The sequence below is a fragment of the Zerene cesonia genome, chromosome 7 (genome assembly GCF_012273895.1).
Source record: "Zerene cesonia ecotype Mississippi chromosome 7, Zerene_cesonia_1.1, whole genome shotgun sequence".
Taxonomy (NCBI): domain Eukaryota; kingdom Metazoa; phylum Arthropoda; class Insecta; order Lepidoptera; family Pieridae; genus Zerene; species Zerene cesonia.
In genome coordinates this window covers 4,559,628-4,573,320 of record NC_052108.1, presented here as the reverse complement: position 1 = coordinate 4,573,320, position 13,693 = coordinate 4,559,628, and the positions used below count along the sequence as shown (strand labels likewise).

Here is a 13,693-nt window from a genome sequence, read left to right as displayed (position 1 = left end):
TGACAGATTCGAAATTCAAATGTAATATTTTTTTATAATTAAGTGTAACAGTATTTATGGCCAGACTAAGTATACTGAAACTAAAATTGCATTAACCTGCGTAAATTCTCCATTTGTAATGACTTGAGGGGCAACACCATTCAATATGCCATTCACTTCATCATTTTCTATAGCGAAAGTTATAAGACGGCACAAATCTTCAACATGTATCCAGGGTAAGTATTGTTTCCCGGAACCCAGCGGGCCACCGAGTCCAAAGAAGAATGGTAAAATCATGTTTTTCACCATGCCCCCATCGCGGCCGAGGACCACACCTGATCGAATTATAACCTGAAAATTATATGGTTATTATAGGAAAGTATAAATAAATTTATCTTGGAATATTTTCTAGGCTGAGCCTATTTTAAAGGCTATGATACTATAAGGTATATTCGTGGTTTTATTAGACACTAGCAGACTTGTGCACTAGCAGATACTTTTTTTGGTAAAAAAATAAATTTAACTTTATTTTTTATATAATATTAAATATTTCACGTAAGAAAAAAAAATTGAATAGCATTGGCATCCTCCTCCTTTTTTTTGAAGTCGATTGACAATATTGTTAATATTTTACGCAAAACATGTCCACCATCGACGAGACAATATGATCTTTATATAGTAAGTAATAATTCACAATATTAAACCAACTTCTACTGTTCAGAAGTTTGTAAGCAATACAAACACATGGAATTGGGAATGTTCTCGTAACTGAAAAATGTACTTACTAGTCGCACAGGTGGATCTACTTTAGCTGCTGCTTCCCATTCCACACATAATCGTGAAAAGAAGTCTTTTCCAGTTGATGGACTAGATTCATTGTACTTCTTAGTTTCCGAAGGTTCATATGCTCCAACACCAGTCACCACAACAAATACTTTTGGCTTGTCGTTGCTTTTATTGATAGCTGCTGCTAGAGACTTAGTGGTAAATACTCTAGAGTTTCTTACATTTTGTTTGAATCTGAAATATATCAGAAGAACAATCATATACACAATACACAATATTTAAATTTATTAATTTATGTATGGTGTCAAATCTCTTATTCACATCATGAACCTTTTTGATACACTAATTTTCTTTATAAGCAGTGCAATGCATTGCTCCTATCATTTATGATTTATTTTATTTTATTAATACTTATGATTGTAAAGAAAAAATTATGTTTTATTTAGACTCATCATTCAATCATCTGAACACAAATCTTATTAAATTGTTTATAAAAGCTGTTTTTTTTTAAACAATAGTGTTTTACTTAGTATAATATTATATCTTTATAATTTAAAGTATCGAAATTTATTGACAACTCACTGACTCCCATAATTTTGAGTAACTAGGATGTGTGAGTGTTTTTTGATATTATATGTGAGTGTGTTGTATGCCATTGTTGATTTGGACACTGTAGGACTATCTAAGTAACTCAGGGACTTGAACAATCTCCTTATATTTAGATATCTATGCTCAATACTATATCTTTAAATCTATCAATAAGTGAGCTTTGCATTCATATCCTATTTTTATTTAATAACCTGAACTCAAACAAAAAGTTTTTTGTCTACTTACCCTGCCGTCCACCTCCTAGTAAAATCCATAGTTTGCTGACCAGCAAGGTTAACAACAGCATGAGCATGGCCAATAGATCCAGATTCTACTGCAGTCCAAGATATTGCATTAGCACTGGGCATTCGAGACACATTTACTACACGGTAGTTAGTTTTACTTAACATCTCACCAAGGTGCTGACCAATGAAACCAGTTCCTCCTCCTTAAAATACATAACATTTCATATGTATTAATTTTCCACTTCCAGCATATGCGGTTAAACAAAATTCCCATGTGAATGATATTTATCACTATGGTATAAATTTGTCTGTCACTCTTAGGCTTCTATCTCCAGACACAATAATCATACCATAACATGACCCTGCTGATGTTAAAGAAAGACAAACAATCACAATTTGGCATTGATAATATTACTAGTTGGAAAGCTCACACAATCAAAAGACAATGATATCTCCACTGTCTGATATCTGTTAAATATAGCCCATTTCACTAGAGAGTGACTTAGGCTTATATTTTAGATTAGGCTTATATTTTAGATTAGGCTTATATTTTAGATAGTTAGCGAGGCTAGAGAGCCTCTTAACTATGTACAGGCACAAAAATCACATCTAAAAATCGCTCCATTGCGATATGAAAAAAAATTTCACTTCACACTAATATTATAAATGTGAAAGTTTGTTTGTTTGGATGTTTGTGATGGACAAATCATGCTGAAACTACTGGACGGATTTTGATATAATTTGGTATAGTGACAGGATATGAGCTGACTTGGGTGATAGGACACTTTTTATGCCGATTAAATGGTTCCTTAGGATAAAACAGGAATCCTGATATGCGGTGCCGGAAGGATATAGTCGTCTAGTAAATAAATAAACAGACTTTCGCATTCACAATATTATTACGTAGGATATCTACTGTTGAAAAACAAAAACACTATTTACTTCACAAAAATATTTTTTAAAAATAGTACATAAAATGCTTACCAATTAATATCTTTTTAAATGCCATTATTTATGTTATATAATCTTTTGCTTTTATTCGTTCGTTTATATTATATATTTAAACACATTTCAATCAGCATTTCTATGAACTCTGAAAGTTTTATCTCTTATAAAGTATGTACTTATTAACAGTCTGTTTTGATTGAATTGAATTTCAATTATTGGCTTTTTATTATTTAAGAATTGACAGTCATATGGCAGCAGGCAGCTAGCAGCTACCAGCTGATAATGACATTGACGTTATATTTAAAATTGACATGCGTATAAATGAATGAATCCTATGATTTATTCAAGACAAAGAGTAAAAAGTCAAGACACTCGAATATAGCACTGGAATATAAACACAAGCATAGCCCTATCCTACTATAATACTACAAAAGCCAAAGTTTTTGAGAAAAGGGAAAAACAAAAAGTAAAAAAACGTTGGCCTCAGCGACCAGTGCAGGTGGCAGCACTGATAAATTGTTCGCGCCGTAGTATATTATTACTTACTTTACTCTGTCGTTGGCACGGTTAGCAGGTGCTCCAGAGCAGTGATGCCATCTTGGGGGATTTTCCCTAAATTTAGGGATAATTTGCAAGTAACCGGAAAGTTTTAATACGTCACGATATAATAGATTTTTATTTAAAAAATAACAATTCTTTATTTATAAATTTTTAAAAGAATATTTTCAGTATAAAATTTCTAAAAAAATATGTGATTTTAAATGACAAAGAAATTTTGTTTGTTAGTTTATTATTAAAAATACACACAAAGTAAATATGATATGTATATTCACATAATATGAATACTTATGCAGAATATAATGTATAGTCTATTAAACTTAGTAAATTAAAATAATGTTCTTTATCAACCTTATTTAACTTAACCTAACCTTAGCCCAAAAACATTCTTACCAATTTTTAAATGATTACAATTTTAGTTTTACGGCGGATTATTTTTAAATTTAGGTGCTTTTGTTGAAAGTTTTAGGGAAAATTTTCTTCAAGAGTTGGTGACATTGCCCCAGAGCTAATCTCTGCCACAGAATACTTTTATATAAGCAACTAGTTCTTACTTTTTACTTCTTAGTCTGTGTGTTTTTAGTAGGTGCCGACAGGAGTGAAGAAATTGCGAAATTTGATTATTTGAGTTTGCCGTTATAATATTCTATAAATGATTTCATTATATTTAGAAAACGGGGTTGCGTATGTATGGAATTCAGAAGGTACCTTATTAATAATACTATTATACATTGACTCTCATTAAGTGCAGTATAAATAAAGGTATCAAAAAAATCAATAATAAATAAAAATCATACTTTTAGACTGGTACGTTCTGCGAACAAAACATCGAATATGCGGCTCACTTATTGGATCTTTACCGTCATTCCCTAGACAAAATGATTTCCAAGGTAGGATGAATACTTATAGTATCCAGTAAGTCCTTTGAAACATTGTTAATTTTTCATTATATCATTTTTATAAAAAATCTAAAAAGTATAGAGTTCCCAATGTTTACTCAGGTCTACCAATGGCACTTATGTCTGAGGAAGCAGCGTTGCTAATAAATGAAGGTATTTGTGAACTGTATGATACACCCAATATAACAGAGAAAGTGTCTAATGAAATGAAGCAACAGGTGGACGAAATTGAGAACAGGTAAAGAATAGATTCGATAGATTCACATGATTATTAATTTTCTGAATATATTCCATAATATATTAGGTAAGTATGTTACAGGGTCACCAATGAACAGATGGAGGCGTTGAAAAAAAGGAAAATTGAACAGATATCACAAAAAATTGATATAATTTTGACTGGTAAAAGACAAAAACTGTTATCAAAGGGGATTGTTGGTGAATACTTATTTTTTATCAATGATATTATCACATATATAAATGGTATCATCTTAGTTATATGTAGCTTTTGATCTTTAATAACAACCAGGTACACGATCGGGACAAAAAAAATCCTGTTATTTAATTAATTTGTAAAAGATTGAATTTATTTTGGTGTAAGTACAGTAACTGAGTAGCTTAGGCTGTTAATTTAGGTACATTTGGTACATACAGCATTAAAATAATAAATATAAGGATGATTTTGCTTTAATATTTCTTTAGAATTTAGCAAGTACATTTTTGAAGACAGTTACAACTTATTCTGAAATATTATCATTTAAATCAAGATATAACATACCTACATGTTTTGTTTATATTTCAGATATAGAATTAGATAAAAATATTTTATTGCAGGAAGAAATAAATAAGGTACCAAATGTGGCTCCATCTAACTTATTAATTCATTTACATACAGAACATTACTATGATTTAGGTGAGTTATTTTTAACAAAAATAAGTGTTGTACTAATATTGAAATTTTGTATTAAAATTGAATTAATTTTGAATTATTGTAAAATCTGTATTTTCATCAACAATAATCTACATTTGCATTCCAGGAAAAACCAGGGTATCAGTTGATGCACTAATTCCAAGTATAACAAAAAATAAAGGAAAAATTAAGTATGCAGTGTTTAAAGACTTATGGAAGAAAGGATTTTATATAACAAATGGCTCAAAATTTGGTTCAGACTATTTAATTTACCCTGGTAAGTATATATTGATGTTCATCATACACTTTGAAATGTTTATATTTTTGTACTGCCATTCTGCATTGACTCCACCCATGGTCATATAAAGTCTATAGCACTAAGAGATCATGCAGCTATCCCATGGTGAAAGAATTTTTGAAATTGGTCCAGTATTTCCGAGATTACCGCAAACAAATAAAATTTATTGTTTTATATTATCAGTATAGATAATTCTATTTTTAGGTGATCCAGTAAGGTTCCATGCTACCTACATGCTAAGATGCACTGATGTTGAAACTACTTTTCGAGCTGCAAGCTTAGTTGCATTTGGACGTTTATCTGTAGCAGTTAATAAATTGGCTGTACTAGCATATTTCAATGGATTGAATGAAATTGAATATCAGACATTGCAGTGGCATGATAGTGTTAATGTGTAATCACTTACTTTGTTATATTATATTGTATAAGGATTTTTAATAGATGTATATATAACAGTTTTTTATTAAATAAAATTTTTAACATTTCCTACATTATTGATAATCAATATACCTAAAATAAAAAAAAAATTAACTGTTTATTTGGTTTCCTTTTTTAGAAAGTTTGTCTTAACTTCACGACTAAACCACTGAACTAATATGGATGAAATATGGTACAAAGAATTGAGTTGTCACATAAGAAAAGACATTACAACAAACGGATTCGTATTGATTTCATATTTCAATGAAGCCTCGTTAGATATCATAAATATTTTGAAGATGTTAATCATAGGATTTATGAATCTCTAATCTCTCTTGGCATAGGTTTGTGGTGGTCTAATCCGAGACACCACTGATTTAACTCTATTTCTTGTTTGTGCTCATGTTTGCTACGTCAGCTACATAGGTAAAGGCCAAAGAGTAGTATAATACAAGTATAAGCCTTGTCACATTATGAAAACATTTGTTACCCTCGAAATTGACGCAAAGAATATGTTTAATAAGAGTGATTTATTTATTTAAATATTTAAGGAGTTCTCCTAAAGGTAAAGTTAGCTTTTAACTACTATCCTAAACAACTAAATTATTCTTATATATTTTGATTCGCCCAAACACCATGTATTATAACCAATTCAACGTCAACACATTTACATATTAATATTATAATTAATGTCACACTTGACAAAGAGATGACATTGACTGTTTGTGATAAATGATTCATTTTGTTTCGTGAAAAGAGAAATAGTAACAAATGTTAATATTTACACTAGAAGTTTCATATTAAAACGTTATTCTTTAAATTGTAGTTTTGTCAAAAACATATCCAAGGAAAATGAATGATCCAGAACTAGAGAGAATTCGTCAGCAGCGTCTCGCGGAGCTACAAGCGCAACATGGAGTAAGATGTTTATTAATAGGTTAACTATAAACTGCAACGATTTCGAATTTAAACGCACTTTATCTGAATTAAGGAAGTAGTGATGAATTCTTGGATGAGAACCGATCCATCGTCCATTTTTATATAAATAGCCTTATAGTTATTAGTATGCGAATGAATTACTACAATAACATGTATATCGTCCGGCACATTCAACCAATATATCAAAAGATTCACTATATTGTTATTTTTACATTTGGCTTTAATATTTTAGGGTGGAGATCCAAATCAAGCCAAGGCTCAACAAGAGCGGATGCAGGCAATGGAAGAGGCAAAACATTCAATATTATCTCAAGCACTTAGTCAAGATGCCAGAACGAGATGTGTGTAATGTTATCATATTTTTATATTTTTTCTCTTTATAAGCATTATATCAAATTATGTTTAAATATTAGTCATTTTCTTAAACAAAACTCAAACATCTATTCATTCAACTAAACTTATTATAGAAGCTATTTTGAATAGTCATATTACAAAGTTATAACATTTACCACCAATTCGGAAGGCAGTTTCTTCAGAGAAGAGCAAGAAACTCTGTAGTTGCTCTTTCAAATAATATAAATTCTACGTAATATGTAACAAGTACATAACAATGATGACAATGAACTGACCTGTGGTTCTTAAGCAACAACATTCCATGGATTGCCATCTTCCATATATTCATTAATGCTGTAGTAGGCTCTCTGAACTAATATATTTTTAATATAGTTTTTGAATTTAGCACTAGTAAACAATTGAATACTATGAGGAATTCTATTGTATAAGCGTATACCTTGTCCCACTTTACTAAGCCGGAAAACGGGCATTTCAATTTTATTTCTGTTCTTCGTGTTCTGTTCTTCAAAAATATACTGAACATTAAAATTTGCATTTTATATTAATTTTATCACTTATATATTTTCAGTGAATATAATAAAATTAAGTAAGCCAGAAAAAGCCACAATGGTGGAAAACATGATCTGCAGAATGGCTCAAATGGGACAGTTGAGCACGAAAATCTCTGAACAAGAATTGATACAATTGTTGGAATCAGTCAATCAACAAATGCCCAAATCATCAAGCACTGTTAAATTTGACAGGAGAAGAGCTGCCCTTGATTCTGATGAGGATGATTTGTAGTATTTGTTGAAGTTATTCACTAATTCTACACCGAAATGCCTTAAATTATACTCATTCAACTATTTGGAGTGTTATTGCTAAACATAAAGCTAATATATTTCTGGCAGATTTTTTGATTGTAGGCCTATGTTATTGTATTGAATACACTTTAAAGCAATATATTATAGTCGGAAAGCAATAATATTAATATCTTAAATTAGTTGATGACTGGTCTTTTTGCTATTAATTATCACAAGGCTTATGATGTCGAAATATGCTGATAGTTTCTACTGTTAGTTTTCTACACAAAAAAATACAAATGGACTCATCTCCATAAAATATTTCAGTCACATAGAAAAGGATCAAAATCTTGAAATTCTTTTTTTAAATTTTGTTTCTTATTTCAACTACAATTTTAAAGGTTCGATTTTGCTTAGTGGACACCTAATAATAATTAATTGTATGATTGTCAGATTGTGTAATAAATTTAAAACTTTAAGCTTCTTAAATTATGTATAATTTCTTCTGTAATAAAATATACTATGATTTTGTGCAAAACCAACTTCTTATTATTTGATGAAGTAATTCATATCTCAACTATAATAAATCAAGATTAGATTTATTGTAGGTTTGAATGCTGATTTGTAATGAAAAAAATAGATATATATGAAAAAAATATAAATTGAAAACATTTTTAAGTTATCTGCTATTTTTAACAAGAAAATATGGAAAACTGAAATAGTTTTCTATATTTTCTTTTCAGATGTTTGTCACATCCAATTTACACTTAGCATTTTTTTTTCTTTGTAACAAATAAACTCAAAAAGTACTGAACCGATTTTTTTTCGATTGTTTGACCATTTGGAATTACGTTAAAGTTTGAAAAAATGTAGACGCCTACATAAATTGCACAATATAAAATGTTGCGGATAATTGTCATGAGCGAGCGCTGCGAAAACCTCCTTATATATAATAATATTATAGTAACAGTACTCATATTATTTCGTATACCCCTGTTGAAAAACCCTTATAGTTAGCCACATTAATTGTTTGTACAAACTTCAAAGTTTAATTAAGGGTAGAATTTTGTAGTGGTGAAATTCTATGAGAATATTTATTAATACATAAGCATTACAGCTTAAACTTCCGATCGGCTTTTTATTATAAGCCCTTTTCTAATTATTCGAATTATCATAACACATTATTAACATTTACCACCGGTTCGGAGGGCAGTTTGCGGGTAAAACTGCGGTGATGGGTTACATTCGAGGACCAAGTCACTTTCACGCGGGTGGTGCTATCAGGTGACATTATGAGAGACAAAAGTCGCGGGTATACCTAAAAGGACCTTAAGGAATACTGCTCTTACCTATGGGACGGTTCTGTCAAAAACCATCTGAACTGCCACTTGAGGCGATAGAGACGCCTGCCATAAACGACGGTGATCTGGTAGGCAATAGAGTCCAGAACCTCGCAGTCGCTCATCTCTGTATACTTACTTAGTAACTATTTAGCAATCTGGTTACAAGAGTACTAGAAATATTTGATAACGATACAAAATAAAGCTTCATAATATTTTTTTATGTCATCATCGGCAATGGTAAGCGCCACCACCGCCCATGAACATTTTGAGAGGTGTAAGGTCGATTGCAAACCTTACGCTATTATAAATGGATTGCTGACTTCAAACTGGAAAGGGATTATGGAAGGATTGACGAGAGGGACAAAGGAAAGGACTGGGAATAGTAAGAAAAAGGATATGGGCCTCCGGCTCCCCCACTCACCAAACGAAACAGAGCAGTATGCTATTTCACGCTGGTCTTCTGTGGGGGTGTGATACCCCGGTGCGAGCCGGGCCAATTCATGCCGAAGCGTGCTCGACTACCACACACAAATCACACCACATACATATCTGTATCAATTTATATTTTCTTGGCATAATCACACATTATCGAAAAATAAGTCATAAACTATTACCGCGTTCAACGCGTGAAGGTTATGTAATTTTATTATGATAGCTTAATTTCAACGTCAGATGTTTCAAATCTTGATTACTATAAGTCAAAAAGAAATTGATTGACCATCAGAATGAACAACAGCTGTAGTAGCTGGGCTCTTAGTTTTAGAGTTCCATATCAGCTGTTTCAGATCTTTGTATTTATGCTATTGGTATGCAGAATATATATCATACAGAAAATGCTCATCACGTGTAATAATTTCTGTTATAGCACAATTTTTATATCTGATATAGTTTAGATCTGTTGCGGTTTTGCATCAGGCGTTCCAGTTTCCAAATAAATGACGGCCTATATGTTGCCAAGAACTAACTATACAACAAAAACTCTGATTCAAATCCGTCCAGTATTTCCGAAGAGTAACATGTACAAACAGAAAAACAAAAATTTTTGTTTATCTATAAATTTTGTTCAATAAATGGATGTTTGAGTATGATGCTTTTTAAAGCAATGGCATTGCAATTAGCGAGAAATAACAAACAATGTGTTGTTTTAACTCAAATTTAAAAACATGATTACGAGCGCTTTTATTGATGATAGTATTATCATATTTATTCTAAATTACAGGTATCTACCTTGACAATGGGTACGGTAAACATTGATAAGGTTTTTTTATCATGAAAATATAATTGATATTGAAGCGGATTATAGATATTTACATTGATTTGATTTAATTATTAATCTCTTTTAATCACATTTATCGAAATAATTATAATTATAAAAGTTATGAATTAACTTGCAAAATATTATGGGCACATTGCTGAAAAATGTTTCGCACCTTGCTGGTGTTTGTTTTCCTTGTCGCTGTCCACGCTGGGCGTTCGCCAAATGCGGATATTCTTGAGGAACTTTTAAGTGATCTAAATGGACGTTTTTCTGATAATATAGAAGAGGATGCAAGGCTAGATGTCGTAAGTTACAATTTGAATCCTCTTTTTGATTTAATTCTACAATATTGTTATTCTATATTACAATTTATCTATTGATCTATTTGCAAGCATAGAATATCAATTAGACTTCTTCTAGAAGCACTCTTGAATCGTCTTAACATTAACGGGTAAGTAGGCAGAGTGGATAAAAATTTTAATGACTTACCTAGGCACGTAGTTATATGTTATAGATCCAATATTTGAGTAAGCACCCGTTTTATCAAATTACTGGATTTTATTCCGACAGTAAAAACAAGGGCTTCGCCTGCTTTTCAAAAGAAAATATAGTCCGAGATTTTCCTCGTATACGTCCCGTTTCCGTGTGATGACTGGGAAATAAATTGGTTGAGCGGCTAAGGCGCGAAGAAGAGACGGTTAGAGTTACTTTTACATTTATAATATAAGTAGGGACAAGCCTTCCACCTACAACTTCGCCTAAGAAAACTCGTATAGCTACCGTTCCCGGGCGATTTTTAGGATAAATCTTAAACTATGTCTTTTCTAAGGCCTCAAATTATCAAATCGGTTCAGTGATTTAGGCGTGATGAACACTTTTTATAATAAGGGTAATTATTGAGATAGTATAGTTTAAGAATCTTATATTTTTATTCATTAGCTACTGCTCGATTATAAAGCAGATAGGAATATAATCTATAGAGATAATACAATGCCAGATACTCATTTAATTTACATTTGTTCTTTATTACATACGTCATAAATATGATGATTTCAGCCAGAACTTGTTAAAAAATATGGATATAACCTAGAGGAGCACACAGTAGTAACTCCTGATGGCTATATATTAGGGATGCACCGTATACCACACGGTCGTGACAACAATAACGTCCCGGGAGACAGACCTGTCATTTTCTTGATGCACGGTTTGCTGGGATCCTCTGCTGACTATGTACTGATGGGCCCAGGTTCTGGATTGGGTAAGGAATATCCGGATGTTATTAACGAATTAAAAGTCATTTCCTGATTGTCTAATAAATTGTTTTGCCATAATGACTTTAACCATTATAACTAATGTTACTGATATTGAAACTGAAAATTTCGATTTGTGTGAGGTTGCTTCTATAAATAGGTGATTGACGGATTTGTTTTTATTTAAAAAGCACAATATTAGGTATCGGTAATATAGCCGAATCAAATATATAATAAAATGTTGTTTCAGCTTACATACTAGCCGAAGAAGGTTTTGATGTCTGGATGGGGAATGCCCGCGGAAATTATTATTCACGCAAGCATTTAAGATTGCGCCCTGACGCACTTTTAAACACAGACTTTTGGGACTTCTCGTGGGATGAAATAGGAAACATAGATTTACCATCTATGATTGATCATGCTCTTGTTTATACCGGCAGATCCAAGTTGCATTATATCGGATTCTCGCAAGGAACTACATCATTTTTTGTGATGACGACACTTAGACCCGAGTATAATGAAAAGATAATATCTATGCATGCTTTAGCCCCTGTTGCTTATATGGCACATAACAGAAATCTCCTGTTTAATGCCTTGGCACCTTTTTCTAAAAGTCTGACGGTAAATACCTTCATTTATCCCCTTTTTTATTTAAATTGAATTTCATAGATTTTACCATGCGATTGATTAATTTGTTGTTTTCAGTCACTAGCCGGGTTGATTGGTATCGGTGAATTTTTACCTAACAGACTTATATATACTTGGGCTGGCCAAACGCTGTGTAGAGATGAAGCTATACTGCAGCCAGTTTGTAGCAGCATACTTTTCTTGATTGCTGGATGGAATGAAAACCAGCACAATGCTGTAAGTTTTATATTAAAAGCATAATATAATCGCTGACACAATTAGTATTTTTGTTACAGACGGCTTAACCAATTTAAACAATTCTTTAAATTAGTAGAACCTTCTATACTATTTCTCCTAGATTTTTCTTAGTACGTTTTACTGATAAAACATGTGGAATTTTTGTGTTAAAATAGATAAAATGATCGTTTACACTTGTGGTGTTGAATTCTCTCTTTTTACTCTCTTTTTCATCATTAAAATTTTGAATAGATAAAAATCCATTTCGTAAATTATTTAAATTGTATCTTACAGACAATGTTACCTGTTATTTTTGGCCACACTCCAGCCGGCGCATCAGTCAGGCAGATCGCTCACTATGGTCAAGGCATAGCAGACAAACATTTCCGTCGGTACGATTTTGGGTGGACTCAAAACAGACGAAGATACGGTACCCGTACCCCTCCATCATACGACTTAGGAAAAACCACAACACCTGTGTTCTTACATTATTCAGACAATGATCCACTAGCTCATGTGAATGATGTGTTCAGATTGTTCAATGAACTCGGAAACCCGGTTGGCTTATTCAGAGTTCAACAAGCTACATTTAGTCATCTGGACTTCATGTATGGTATTGATGTTAAGAAGCTAGTATATGATCGAGTTATCAATTTAATACGTACTATGGACCAACTTGATGTATAGGTTATGTTCACGAAATGATTAAATTGTATTTTCATTGTGATGTGTATTTATTTATATTTTTTGAGTATTTTTGATGCCTGTCTTAAGTGTTACCCTATCCTGGCTGTTCAGAATATTTCTTTTTATTCAAACTTGATCTAACTTTACCCTTTCCTGTAAATCTGTTTTTTTTTATCTAGTTGAATAATAACAATACACTGAGTTACTCAATTTAAATAATCTCTTTGGTTTTTCCCACGATATATACAGGGCGTAGTAAACATATGAATGTAATATAGTACCTATGATTGAGTATGAGTATTAATATACATCAGTTACTTCAACTAGAATATCTATTAATACATGACGAATCAGCGTTAAGCAAAAACTTTGTTCCCCTTTTTGCGAGGACAATAAAATTTTGAAAAAAATCGTTTAATAGTTATATTCGTTTGATTATCATGAAAAGGGGAAAAGTGCTACAGCATTTTTTATTCACATTGCTCTTTCATAGGTAGCAATAAATTACATAAATTAATATGAGGTTATGCCGATTTAGTTATTTGCGCAATATAGGTTTTAAATTTAGCGTATTGCGATATTGATAAAACA

At 31.6% G+C, this 13,693-nt stretch overlaps 4 protein-coding genes across 7 annotated transcripts in view; 3 read left to right on the top strand and 1 right to left on the bottom strand.

Annotated features, from left to right (window-relative positions):
• Positions 1-2,832, bottom strand: part of LOC119828274 (epimerase family protein SDR39U1) — a 5,362-nt gene extending 2,530 nt beyond the window's left edge. For both annotated transcript variants that reach the window (XR_005287759.1, XM_038350387.1), the window contains exons 1-4: positions 2,583-2,832; positions 1,600-1,801; positions 765-999; positions 97-330 (exon numbers count right to left, since the gene is read on the bottom strand). Coding sequence is in view for 1 of the 2 variants with exons in the window: in XM_038350387.1 (XP_038206315.1) it covers positions 97-330; positions 765-999; positions 1,600-1,801; positions 2,583-2,607 (696 nt within the window). In the remaining variant the exon portion in view is untranslated. The remainder of the gene's footprint in view (positions 1-96; positions 331-764; positions 1,000-1,599; positions 1,802-2,582) is intronic.
• A 757-nt stretch (positions 2,833-3,589) lies between these two features.
• Positions 3,590-5,699, top strand: LOC119828336 (tRNA-splicing endonuclease subunit Sen34). Of its 2 annotated transcripts, none has more exons than XM_038350458.1 (7): positions 3,590-3,808; positions 3,908-3,994; positions 4,106-4,241; positions 4,323-4,438; positions 4,803-4,913; positions 5,038-5,187; positions 5,413-5,699. In XM_038350458.1, exons 1-7 carry the CDS (start codon positions 3,757-3,759, stop codon positions 5,604-5,606), a joined length of 846 nt encoding a protein of 281 aa, XP_038206386.1. In that variant the 5' UTR covers positions 3,590-3,756; the 3' UTR covers positions 5,607-5,699. The 2 variants fall into 2 exon arrangements, with proteins under 2 accessions (XP_038206386.1, XP_038206387.1); XM_038350459.1 differs by having other exon boundaries at positions 3,788-3,808; positions 3,908-4,019.
• A 620-nt stretch (positions 5,700-6,319) lies between these two features.
• LOC119828158 (programmed cell death protein 5) lies at positions 6,320-8,000 on the top strand. 2 transcript variants are annotated; one of them, XM_038350251.1, is made up of 3 exons: positions 6,320-6,543; positions 6,797-6,909; positions 7,487-8,000. In XM_038350251.1, exons 1-3 carry the CDS (start codon positions 6,539-6,541, stop codon positions 7,699-7,701), a joined length of 333 nt encoding a protein of 110 aa, XP_038206179.1. In that variant the 5' UTR covers positions 6,320-6,538; the 3' UTR covers positions 7,702-8,000. The 2 variants fall into 2 exon arrangements, with proteins under 2 accessions (XP_038206179.1, XP_038206178.1); XM_038350250.1 differs by having other exon boundaries at positions 6,321-6,543; positions 6,797-6,905.
• A 2,462-nt stretch (positions 8,001-10,462) lies between these two features.
• The window catches only part of LOC119828213, an 8,080-nt gene continuing 4,849 nt past the window's right edge, over positions 10,463-13,693 (top strand). The window contains exons 1-5 of the mRNA XM_038350315.1: positions 10,463-10,606; positions 11,358-11,559; positions 11,802-12,172; positions 12,257-12,415; positions 12,710-13,096. Coding sequence (XP_038206243.1) covers positions 10,463-10,606; positions 11,358-11,559; positions 11,802-12,172; positions 12,257-12,415; positions 12,710-13,096 — 1,263 coding nt within the window. The remainder of the gene's footprint in view (positions 10,607-11,357; positions 11,560-11,801; positions 12,173-12,256; positions 12,416-12,709; positions 13,097-13,693) is intronic.